At 39.2% G+C, this 12564-nt stretch overlaps 1 protein-coding gene across 2 annotated transcripts; it reads right to left on the bottom strand.

The window, feature by feature from the left end:
- Positions 1-1378: 1378 nt before the first annotated feature.
- On the bottom strand, positions 1379-4149 carry LOC144661233 (alpha-1A adrenergic receptor-like). 2 transcript variants are annotated; one of them, XM_078521927.1, is made up of 2 exons: positions 3972-4149; positions 1379-2713 (listed from the first exon to the last, which is right to left on the bottom strand). In XM_078521927.1, the coding sequence occupies exon 2, from the start codon at positions 2672-2674 to the stop codon at positions 1388-1390; it is 1287 nt and encodes a 428-aa protein (XP_078378053.1). In that variant the 5' UTR covers positions 2675-2713; positions 3972-4149; the 3' UTR covers positions 1379-1387. The 2 variants fall into 2 exon arrangements, with proteins under 2 accessions (XP_078378053.1, XP_078378055.1); XM_078521929.1 differs by having other exon boundaries at positions 1379-2708; positions 3972-4004.
- Positions 4150-12564: the final 8415 nt, after the last annotated feature.

Below are 12564 nucleotides of genomic sequence, written 5' to 3'. Positions count from 1 at the left end.
AAGCCAAACAGACAAAACTGCTGAGATACAAAGATCAGCACGAGTAAAGTATTCCATCATGATAGGATCCGATGTGTCAGTCTCACTATTTAATCTTATAATAATAATAATAATAATAATAATAATAATAATAATAATAATAATAATAATAATAATAATATAAAAATAAAATAAAACTTTATTCAACACTCATAAAAATGACCTATGTACAATACTTCGTTAAAAAGAATTTTTAAAAAAACGAAAATCATACCTTTATAACTATTAGAAAGAAAGTCTCAATATTTCTTGAAATATAGTCCACGAAAATGTTCCTCTAAAAATGTTTCTCTACTAATATATAAAAAATAATAATAATAATAATAATAATAATAATAATAATAATAATAATAATTTAATTCTCGCGCATTTAATGAACGATCGATTTATTCAGGGCCAGACTGAACTGGTTATGATGAAACTGAAGGGGTGCATGCGATTTAGTTTTAGTGGAGCATGTAATATATCAAACACGAGAGACAGTGTTTCATCGGGATATCCAAACACCGAGGAGCAGCGGAGTATTTTTGACAAAATTCGAGGTGTTTGGATAGCGGATGAAACACTGTCTCGAGTGTTTGATATATCTTCTCAATCGAAACAAAAACTAAGGAGTAAACGTAGAAATAAAATCATAAAAACTGTGCTTATTAAGACCAGGTATCCAAACGTCCTTCACGGTTATGATTTTCTTTGTTTTAACTTGATGAATTATTAATGAGTTTGAGAAGGAATCTTACAGGACTCGTGATATAAATTCAACGCAGATAGTCCTCTTGGTCCCTTGTCACGTACTTGCAATTGACTGTGTCGGTTTAGAGACACTCAGAGTAACAAGCTAAGCTTGTCTTCAAACCTACAAAGGTTTCAGAAGGGGGGGGGGGGGGGGAGTGTGCTAGAATTTAGCCTCCCTAACCTCGAGATTAACATTACAAGATTTTAGAGTTACTCCCAAATTGTCAAAGCACAACACATCAGGAAGAGACTTCGCATCGCTTCGCCAAGCGCGCCGTGTTTTTAACCAGTCTCTCATCCTTGGCAAGTGGCGCTTGTTACCAATCATTTCTTTAATGGCTTTCTTAAACTTAGGAGTACGGAAGCTGTATAAAATCGGATTAATGACTGAGTTGGTTATGATGAAACTGAAGGGGTGCACGCGTTTTAGTTTTAGTGGAGCATGGAATTTTACAAGACTCGTGGTATAAATACATACAACGCAGATAGTCTACTTGATCCCTTGTCACGTAATTGAAATTGACTGTGTCGGTTTGGAGACACTCAGAGTAACAAGCTAAGCTTGTCCTTAAACCTACAAAGGTTTTCAGCAGGGACGGGTGGGGGAATTATGCTAGAATTTAGTCTCCCTAACCTCGAGATTGACATTACAAGATTTTAGAGTTACTCCCAAATTGTCAAAGCACAACACATCAGGAAGAGACTTCGCATCACTTCGCCAAGCGCGCCGTGTTTTCATCCAATTTTCCCTCCTTGGCAAGTGGCGCTTGTTACCAATCATTTCTTTAATGGCTTTCTTAAACTTAGGAATACGGAAGCTGTATAAAATGGGATTAATGGCTGAGTTTAGGTATCCCATCATGAGAAGAAAGGTGAGCACTTGGCGTGGAACCCTCTCCTGGCGTGCAAATTCGTTATAAAAATTCTCAGTTATACTCAGCAACGTGTAAGGAAGCCAGCAAAAAACAAATGCAAACACGATAAGAAAGGTTGTTTTGGCCGCACGTGTGTTTCGCTTCTGCTCTAATTTGCTGACGGGGGTAGTTTCATTTTCAGCATTTTGGAATCGATTCAATCCATTGCGCCTTGGTTGTTCAGTTGGAGGAGAATTGAAGCAAAGATCCATTGGCTTGGCGTTTCTTGGCTCTTCTTTGTCTTCGCGTTGAGTAGATAAATTGTTTCGTGCAGTTGCATTGCAAGGAATGGGTTGACTTTCTCCACTACGTTCACCTTGTTGCAATGAATTGCGTGATAGTTTGCGGACAAAGTAGTACATTCTGCAGTTAATTAAGCAAGCAGCCAAGACTGGGAGCAAAAAATTTACCACAGAACTCCCGACTGAATAAGTCACCGTAATGTTGAAGTAACAGGCTCCCAAGTAGACGCTTTTTGGATACTCTTTCCAGCCAAGGACTGGGGCGAGTGAAAAAAGCATCGAGTAAGCCCACAAAATGCAGACGATCAATAATGCGCGCCTGCAAGTCATTAGCGGCGACTCCTTGAAGCGATCAAGAGGGTCCTTCAGGGTTCTGTATCGATACACACTTAAAGCCAACAGCGTTAGAATGGAGGTAGGGACTGTAAGCAGGTACGCAGTCGTCCACACATTGCACATTATCTCACCATACCCCCATTTATAACCTGAAATAATCTGCTCAAGGTCAAAGGGCATGACTAGACCTGTGGTCGTTAGGTCGGACACTGCAAGCGACAGAATGAAGCACGTGTTGATAGACCGCCGCAGAGACCTGGTGCTTAGTATGACGACACAGACTGTGATGTTTCCCAGAAGCGATGCGATGATAATGAAGGCATAAATTATGGAACAGACAACTACAAATTCTACGCTAAAGTTTATAAACAGTGCGTTGGTCGAATTCCCATATTGTGAGTCATTCATAGTGGACTGGGATTGTATGTTGTCCTTTAACTTCCTGTGCTGAAAATAAGAGATAAGGGAATGTGTTTAACATGAATTTTGCATTCGAAATGAGGGTCCTGAAGGGGGTGGGGGTATAAATCCCATTTCCCCAATTTTGCCCAAATCCTCGACAAATCCCACTTCCATCCTATTGTTTTTCCAAATTTTCCAAAATCTCAGTCCCAGTTCATTTGTTTTTTGTTTGTGATTCCCAGTCCCAGTGACCCAAATCTCATTTTCCCAGTGAAAATTTGCCCAAATCCCAAGCAGTTCTCATTTTACCCCATCAGGGCTCTCCATACAGAAGTTAAAGGAGATTTCTTGTGACTTCCTCCTGTAGTGTCACGAAGCTGACATCAATATATTTTTCCCATTCTTAATCAAAAACCAAGTAATCTGAAAAGTTTGCACCTGCAGATGCTAGTTCTTTGATTGGCTGATGAGTTTGGAAAGCCGACAGAAGGATGTCAGAAAATTACACGTGCGGTTGTTGGTTCTTTGATTGGCTGAGAAGTTTGGAAAACCAACAAAAAGATGTCAACTGAATGCAGTACGTGCGGTTATTTGCAAAAACCAACAGATCTAGAAAGATGTCAAATAGTTGTCATACAGTAATCTAAACATTAGCGCCCACTTTCGAGGGTTAGCCCTTTTTCTCTCTAGTGTTTCTTAGACAAAAAAGGAGCCAGGTGAGTGCAACTAGAATATTCAAAATAACTCTCTCGACAGCCGGTTCGCGTTTGTGTATTTTGGAAATATATTATCTCGCAACAAGCTAAATTTGTTCAAAATAATAAAAATTAAAACATATACAGAAAAGGCAAATCCAAGCGTCTTGTAAAAGAATATCAGCTCTTAGCGTGTCCCACGGGCATGCAGATTGGGGTAAAATGAACGAAAGTCTGAAACGGAAAAAACACAACAGAAAGCTAGGACCAGCTGGCGCCCGGCCTTTCCTTGCTCGCCGATTTTTATCGTTCGCGTACTCAGTATACATGATATCCATTCGTAGAAAGATTTTTTCGTCTAAAACAGCTTTTACAAACTTCAAAACGTACGTACTGCCAAGGTTTGTGCCATCTCGTCAAAGATGTCATTTCAAACGTGGCTTTTCTTTTTTGCCGAACTTGAGGAGTGAAAACAAACAAATTTAGGAGCGGCAAGTATCTCACGAATGTTAAAGCGATCACTAGCATCCAAACACCTATAAAACAGTCTATTATTCGCTGTCCCTGATTCTGAAACTTAATCGCAAACAAGTTTTGAAAATACTTACCCAAGAATGAAAAGCGGCTGGTGCTAATTTAGCCCGGCCCCGGGCCTTTCTTCTATAGCTTCTTGTTCTGTCTTATACATAAGGCATCATAACGAAGGAGTTTATTACTAAACGAGATATTACTGACGCATTTTCTGTTACGTAAATAAACGAGATATTACTGACGCATTTTCTGTTACGTAAATAGATAGCCACCTACACCAGTTGGACGCTTAATGCGAATCTCGCTACTGATCTCCGTGCACTATTCATATAGCATTCGTGAGAATTTGAAGTCAAGCTGGTGATCAATTCCTGTTTTCTCATGACCTTGTCTGCACACGTACAGTCAGCTTTGTTGTGCGGGCGGGAAGAGGGAGGGGTATACACTGACAGTTGTCTATTAAGTGGAAGTCCCGTTTAAAGCGGTCCTCTCGACTTCGCGCCAAAAGAAAGTTTCCGTTTATATTTTGCCTGTGAAAAGGCTTTGGTCCATACATACAAAAAAGCAATAAATTATTTTCTAGTTCTTTATTTTCGCTTTGCTACAGACCAAAATTAAATTTTGGCCGACATGGGGCCGCCAACGGTAGTCGAAGGGCTAAATTTCGACCATTTCGTGAAGCGCGCTATGTCCACAAAAATGTACTTGACGGAATATCATTTGGCACAAATTCTAAGACACCTTTATTTAGTTCACTGACGAAACGAGGAAAATTTTACGAAAATTCTAAGCATGCCAGCGCTTCTGAAATACACCATACTCTGAGGTCTTTATTCACACGTTAAAATTTAGGTAAATACAAGAGAATAAAACTCAAAAGTTTCAACACAAATTGGAGTAAAAAAGCACATCAATGTAATCTTCTTACCTCAATGAATCGTTTTCTACTTTCAAACCGGTGGGTATCTCCTTGGATTGCACGCGAGAACAAATTAAAATCTGCCATATTCAGTGTGTTTACATAATTGTCGCTTCGTGCCAAAGCTCATTTGCATAACCTTGCAATCGATGAGAAAACTCCCTCCACCGTCCAAACTCGATTAAATACCTTTAGAATATAAGGAAATTGCTTATTTTGATATTCCTATACCATACAGATCCAGCGCTGAGAAAAATTGCGTTGAAGATGACAAGAATACTCGCGGCGTGCGAGACTCCACAAAGTAAATATTGACGGTTACACTGGTCGCACTTGTCCCATAACTTAAGTTCAATTCGCTCCCGTAGTATCTCTAGGGGAAGAAGAAGAGTCGAAATTCAGCCATTGAATTAATATAAAACGTGTAAAAACGACAAATTGAATTCTGACAACGGGAATCGATCACAGGCTCGTAACCAGGTATATGGGATCAGGGATCACAGCCTTGGGATCGGGATCACAGCCTCGGGATCGGGATCACAGCCTCGGGATCGGGATCACAGCCTCGGGATTCCGGGTCACAAGTCATGGGATCCGGATCAGCCAATCAAATGGGATCAGAATTGGAATCAGGGATCAAATGTTGCCACATTTTGGGGATCAGGAATCAAAATTTATAGCTAAAATTTGGGATCAGCGATGAAAAAATATACCTGGTTACGACCCTGCGATCATGCAAAGACAACTTATAACTTTACGTCCAAGAACATCACTTACAGGTTGCTTACTGAGGAAGCGTAGTCGCCAGATACAATCCACAAGTTTGAATAGAACTGTTTTATGTTATGAAGTGATGAAAAGGCATAAGCTTCAATTCATTCTTGATACGTTTGCTTTCGTTATCGGTCATTCGAAGCCACAATGGAAGGTTTGTGCTTCGGGATCCATCAACTTCATTTTCCCCTTGCGACACGATGTCACACAACTAAGTGAATTGTGACGTGACTGGCTAACAAGGGTCAAACTTTTGGGGTGTTGGGGAGGGGGTTAGGTTGTCGGTATTTTACAGCAGGAGAAAACTTGAGGGGTTGAAGAGCTTTTTTCACAGCGAGAGAAAACTCAGAAGTAGTAAATTATCTTTTATTTTTAATAAGTGACTCGTGTTTTTATCGCTAAATATTTCTTTTTTCCTTGTTTCTTATTCCACCTTGTATCACTCAAGTGTAACGTGCCTTTGCTAATTTACTTCTGTGGTCGGGCATTTGGGAGGAAATCGCAAAAAGATAGAACAGAAAAAAAAATCCAAGAAAAGGTTCCGATAAAAGGCGGAGTGTGCTAAACTGTTTTCAATATTGAAATGAAAAAATGCTACCCTAAGTTGTGTTTTATGTTACTGTCACGGGCATCTGTGAAAAAAATATATAATCTGCCAAAGATTTTTTTTTCAAAAATCTATAGGACTCAGCAAATGAAAAGAAACAGTTTTTCTTACTTGGAGGTGGTTTTATTAGTAGCTACAGCAGGAATCATACCGTAAAAACACGCAATCACTGTATTTTATCATTACCTATTTATCCTTCAGAAAATATGGGGATTTTCCCCTACTCGGGAAACGGGCTGGGTACCCCCTCCCCTCCCCCCTCCCTTTTCCAAAATCTAACATCACTCCTTTTCTTAACACCAGGACACACATGCAAGGGAATTAGTTAATTTTTGTGTCCATCTCTTGAACACATAATTAGCCTAAACAAGATGCTACAAAGTTAATGTTGTATAGGTATAATTTCTTTATATCGGCCATACCCCCAGGCCTTTGTTTTTTTCTTTCTTTGGTCTTTTTATAGGTCTTTACTCTCTTTGTTTGCTAGTTTGTTTTCAAATGAGCACGGGCATTATGAGAAAAAAGAAAATACGGATCAATACAGATTTACAATCATGTTACCTGTCCAATCTACAGGCGTCCATAAATTTAAAATAACAAACGTGTTCGTGTTAGTTACACATTCTTTACTTCACTGAATGGCAGCCTCGTGAGCTACTTAAAACAGGTGCATTCCTTTGCCATGTCCTTTACCTTGTTCACTAAGGATCTCTGGTTTTGGTTGGAAGTTCAAAGTGAGCGCACATGGCTTTTAGCGTCGTGACATTGAATTTCGATAACGTGTCATGTCTTTCATGCTCGCAAATGTCATGACCGTCATAAGTTATGGGATGCACCAGTCCCATTTGGCTGACAATATCTTCTACTGCTTCACGTCTGGCTTTGTCATCAAGGTAAACAATTTCGTCTTCGATGAGACTGTCATCGTCGTCATCGACTTCGCCCTTTACTTGATTAGCTGTACCTTTCCTTCGTTTGGCTGCAAGTCTCGAAAAAAAATCCTTGCACTTGGGTCTTTGTTAAATCCCCACACCCACTTCCATCCTTGATGTTCATAAAGCATACAGGCATTTTTTTACCGATAACAAGCCGCAATCTTGCAAGTACAGTTCGTGCTTTCTAAATCTAATTAGCGTAGTTGTTTGAAAGCGGGAAATTTAGAAACCGAAAGGGAATTGAAAAATGCCAATTGTAATCAGGACTGACGACATGTACATATGTGATCTAGGGCCATTACAGAGGGGAAAAATAATGATTCTCTCAAAACTTTTTCAGTTCCCGTTTTCATTTCCTAATCCCCGTTGAACTGTTTTTAGTTCTCATTACGTATCCCGTTTATGACCTTCCCTTTCCATTAAATCATTTCCATTCCCTAAACTTGTCGCTATTCCCCGTACGCGTTTCTTACTCCTTTTCATGCACAAGAAGAGAATGTCATACCAATTACACTCCTTCCTTTATCGCCCTACATTTGTGGCTTTTCCAAGTATATGAGGGTCGCATGGATATATTTGGACTTGACCAAGGCAAACAGACATTCGTTTTGCGACGGGTTACTACGCAATACAACATTTCTAGCAGGATAGATGTACAAACGCAAACCAACACTGAGTTTTTCATCAGTAATTTTTCGCTATATCCATTTAGGCATAAGTGCTTTTACTTCATTCAAGTTATGTTTAATAATTTTGTTTGGCTGAAGTCGCAGTGAACTTTTTTAGTACATATTCAAAGAAAAATAAAGAAAATGTTGACCAATGGAAAGCATAAATTCATTTAAATGCTTTCAACTGCTGAGTTTTCTCTTGCTGTGAAAAAAGCTCTTCAACCCCTCAAGTTTCCTCCTGCTGTAAAATACCGACAACCCAACCCCATCCCCACCACCCCCAATGTTTGACCCTTGTTTGACCTCTGATCAGCCAGTCACGTCACAATTCATAGTTGTGTGACATCGTGTCGCAAGGGGAAAAATGAAGTTGATGGATCCACAGGCGGCCCAAGCTCTCTATCAGATTACCTTTGGACGTGACTCTTGCTTACGAGCGGTGTTGTGTTACAAAGATTCGATTTTAATGTAAGGGTTTGTATGGGAAACAACGGTTTTGCTTTAAAAAGTAAAAAAATATATATATTTTGTGAACAAAGTTAACTTACTCTGATTCGTTGTTTCATTCTTTGTTGTCTGCCAGCTTCTCAGGTCAATACAACGCGTTTTCGGTGAGTTATCTTTATTTTAGCAGTGGACACCTAAATAACGATAACTCGCCGAAAACGCGTTGTATCGACCTGAGAATCTGGCAGACAACAAAGAATGAAACAAAGAATCAGAGTAAGTCAACTTTCTTCACAAAATATACATTTTTTTTTTACTTTTAAAGCAAAACCGTTGTTTCCCATACAAACCCTTATAAATCGAATCTTTGTAACACAACACCGCTCGTAAGCAACAACAACAACAACAACAACACTTTATTTGCATTCCCAATTACAAATGGTATTGCAAAAGTATAGGAAAATAATGATAATAATAATAATACGAATTACATCTAAAGATATGTAAGGGCAAGTAATAGGATCAACTAATTGACAATTGTTGCGATTGTCGATTCATTTCTTAGTGCAAAAGCTTCATAAATGAAGTAACCTAATTTTTTGCAGAGAAGAGAGTCACGAGTCACGAGAAGAGAGCAAGAGTCACGTCCAAAGGTAATCTGATAGAGAGCTTGGGCCGCCTGTGATGGATCCCGAAGCACAAACCTTCCATTGTGGCTTCGAATGACCGATTACGAAAGCAAACGTATCAAGAATGAATTGAAGCTTATGCCTTTTCATCACTTCATAACATAAAACAGTTCTATTCAAACTTGTGAATTGTATCTGGCGACTACGCTTCCTCAGTAAGCAACCTGTAAGTGATGTTCTTGGACGTAAAGTTATAAGTTGTCTTTGCATGATCGATTCCCGTTGTCAGAATTCAATTTGTCGTTTTAACACGTTTTATATTTATTAAATGGCTGAATTTCGACTCTTCTTCTTCCCCTAGAGATACTACGGGAGCGAATTGAATTTAAATTATGGGACAAGTGCGACCAGTGTAACCGTCAATATTTACTTTGTGGAGTCTCGCACGCCGCGAGTATTCTTGTCATCTTCAACGCAATTTTTCTCAGCGCTGGATCTGTATGGTATAGGAATATCAAAATAAGCAATTTCCTTATATTCTAAAGGTATTTAATCGAGTTTGGACGGTGGAGGGAGTTTTCTCATCGATTGCAAGGTTATGCAAATGAGCTTTGGCACGAAGCGACAATTATGTAAACACACTGAATATGGCAGATTTTAATTTGTTCTCGCGTGCAATCCAAGGAGATACCCACCGGTTTGAAAGTAGATCAAAGTCTCTTCGAGATATCGACGTTTTTGCATGAAGTATGAGTCGAAGGTTTATCCTGTGCATTGTTCTTCAAACTTATCATTACAGTTTCTTTGTAGTTTAGTTTAACAATTTCCTATCTTCGCGGAGGAAATGCAGCCATATAATTTTGTCAAAAATGACCCGTCCGCGCTGGGTATTTATACACATATTCCTTAACATTACACAAATAAACAGTGCAAATTTCACCGAGATCTGACAATTCTATACTTTAAAATTGCAAGGACCTTTCGAGGCAGTCGATTACGGCAGCGAAATTAGCAAATGAAACAGCAAAATATGCGTTCGACGCTTTGTTTTTGCGACGCCACATTTGAATTGTTATAGGCAGACCGCTGTTCAATGTGTTCAAGGCCGTATCGTTATGTACAATTGCTCCACGAAAAAGCACGAAAAAAAATACAGATATTTCCGACTACTGTCAGAGAAAACATTGCGCATATAATTGCGGCGTAAACAAATTGTTTCACTCAATGCTCAAGCTGCGCTTTGTCTAGGCTCTGCGAGGGTCGGATATCAAGACTCAGGATTAAACAAAAGCCATATATACAGTATATGCTTTCGAATTATATTTGAAGATGAAATACGAAAGAATTTTGCTGTCTTTGACTGAAATTTCACTTGAACTGCGTAGATACGATCGCATGTTGTAAAGCCGATTCATGCAACATTTCTGTCAACGCGAGGTCTCGTCCCTAACGACCTAGGCCCGGGGACCTAGGCTGATGTAGCGACCAAATTTGGTCTAATTTTTAACCGCTCCTAAGCTAAAAGAAGCCCCCATCTCTTGCATTTGTTTTAACTTCAATAATATCTTTGAAAAGAGCGAGTTTTTTGGTATGGTTTATTTTTGACTTTTGTAATTTCTAAACGATGTAAGTGCTAGTGATTATTTATTCGTGTTTTAGTTACGCAATCCATTGTTTGTGCGACGCTTTTTATAGATCGCCTTTCAGACACACGTGCGTTGAGATAAGAAAGCTGACATGTCACTTTTAAAATTGTTATTGCGGGCCCAAGAGAGGCCCGCAACCCTAATCTTGACAGTGACCAGCGGATTGCGTATAACGCGTGCGCACCACGTTTATAAAGGCTAGCTGCAAAGCGGAAGTTGAAAATTTTGTTCTTCCACTAAGAACGATCGGAATGCAAAAAATGTGTCAATCACGACAGTTTGTCATAACACCGGAAGAGAAAAATCTTGTCTCCAAGAGCGATAAGATTGCGAAAAATCAACAGTTTGTCACATTAGATCGAGGCTTCTGTCTTGCAGACATTACATTTTGCAGACATTACGTTTTGCAGACGTTGTTTTATAGGTGTTGCTTTTGAGAAGATCTGCTGTGATTGTATCACAGATGAACTACGGCAAAGCGAATGATTCCAACAACGGTTATTCTCGAGAAATTCCTTATAACACTGACAACAAAGCGAGTTTGCCGACGGAGAAAAATCACATCTCAATTCACACCGCGTGCTCGACTTCACTTCGCAAAACTGTCAATCAAAAAAACAACTCTGATTGGTTCGCGGCAATAGGAAACGATAAAAAAACATTCGTGACTTAAGCGTGACGCGTTACTCGACCTTACTCGAAATAATTTTCGTTTGTCCAGTAATTAAAAAACACTTCCCTGCCAGTACCTTCTCTTAACTGCATCGAGGCCCGCACTTTCTAACCTGTGGTTACCACTAGTATAACGTTTGTAAATGTGACAAGTCACGTTTTTTCCATGAGATCGCAAGTGATCACCCACAGCGGAAAGTAATCCCTTGAGAAATTAAAAAAGTCCCTTGAGAGTTTACAAATATGTGGTTCCAAATTTTGTTCACATAACCCCTATTCTACGTTTTTAGCTTGTAAACAAGCAAAAACGTCGAAAAAACGATTCATTGAGGCAAGAAGATTACATTGATGTGCTTTTTTACTCCAATTTGTGTTGAAACTTTTGAGTTTTTTCTCTTGTATTTACCTAAATTTTAACGTGTGAATAAAGACCTCAGAGTATGGTGTATTTCAGAAGCGCTGGCATACTTAGAATTTTCGTAGAATTTTCCTCGTTTCGTCAGTGAACTAAATAAAGGTGTCTTAGAATTTGTGCCAAATGATATTCCGTCAAGTACATTTTTGTGGACATAGCGCGCTTCACGAAATGGTCGAAATTTAGCCCTTCGACTACCGTTGGCGGCCCCATGTCGGCCAAAATTCAATTTTGGTCTGTAGCAAAGCGAAAATAAAGAACTAGAAAATAATTTATTGCTTTTTTGTATGTATGGACCAAAGCCTTTTCACAGGCAAAAAATAAACGGAAACTTTCTTTTGGCGCGAAGTCGAGAGGACCGCTTTAAACGGGACTTCCACTTAAAATGTGCAATTTATCTAGATCCGTGAGTGCCTTCAATTTTCTGGCTTGCGTTTTTCTTGTGTTTGACGATCTAGCAGCTAAAAATGCGGTCTCCACACGTTCAGTGTATTGGCAATAGAGAGGATGTTAGGTTGACGTTAAAAACATAACGACGGCTATTTGTCCTTTGATCTCATCCAGATCCTTAACAGCAAATAAAACACCCATTTAGTTGACATTTCACTTTATACTGAATTTTTAACTTCGCAGATCAATTATAGACAGTTGTCTATTAAAATGTGCAATTTATCTAGATCTTTTCCCAGCCGGGAGTGCCTTCAATTTTCCGGCTTACGATTTCTTGTGTTTGACGATCTAGCAGCGAAAAATGCGGTCTTCTCACACGTTCAGGGAAAGTATTGTCAATGGAGAGGATGTTAGATTGACTTCACAAAAATAGCGTGCGCTATTTGTTTCATCCAGATCCTCAACAACAGCTAAAACGCGTATTAAGTTGACGTTTTACTTAACTTCGCAGATCAATTTACACAATAAATAATTAAAAGTCAAACACCTGCTCTACGTTATATTT

This window comes from Oculina patagonica, chromosome 7 (assembly GCF_052425735.1).
Source record: "Oculina patagonica isolate OP01 chromosome 7, crgOcupat, whole genome shotgun sequence".
Taxonomy (NCBI): Eukaryota; Metazoa; Cnidaria; class Anthozoa; order Scleractinia; family Oculinidae; genus Oculina; species Oculina patagonica.
This window is presented reverse-complemented; position numbering and strand designations above follow the sequence as displayed.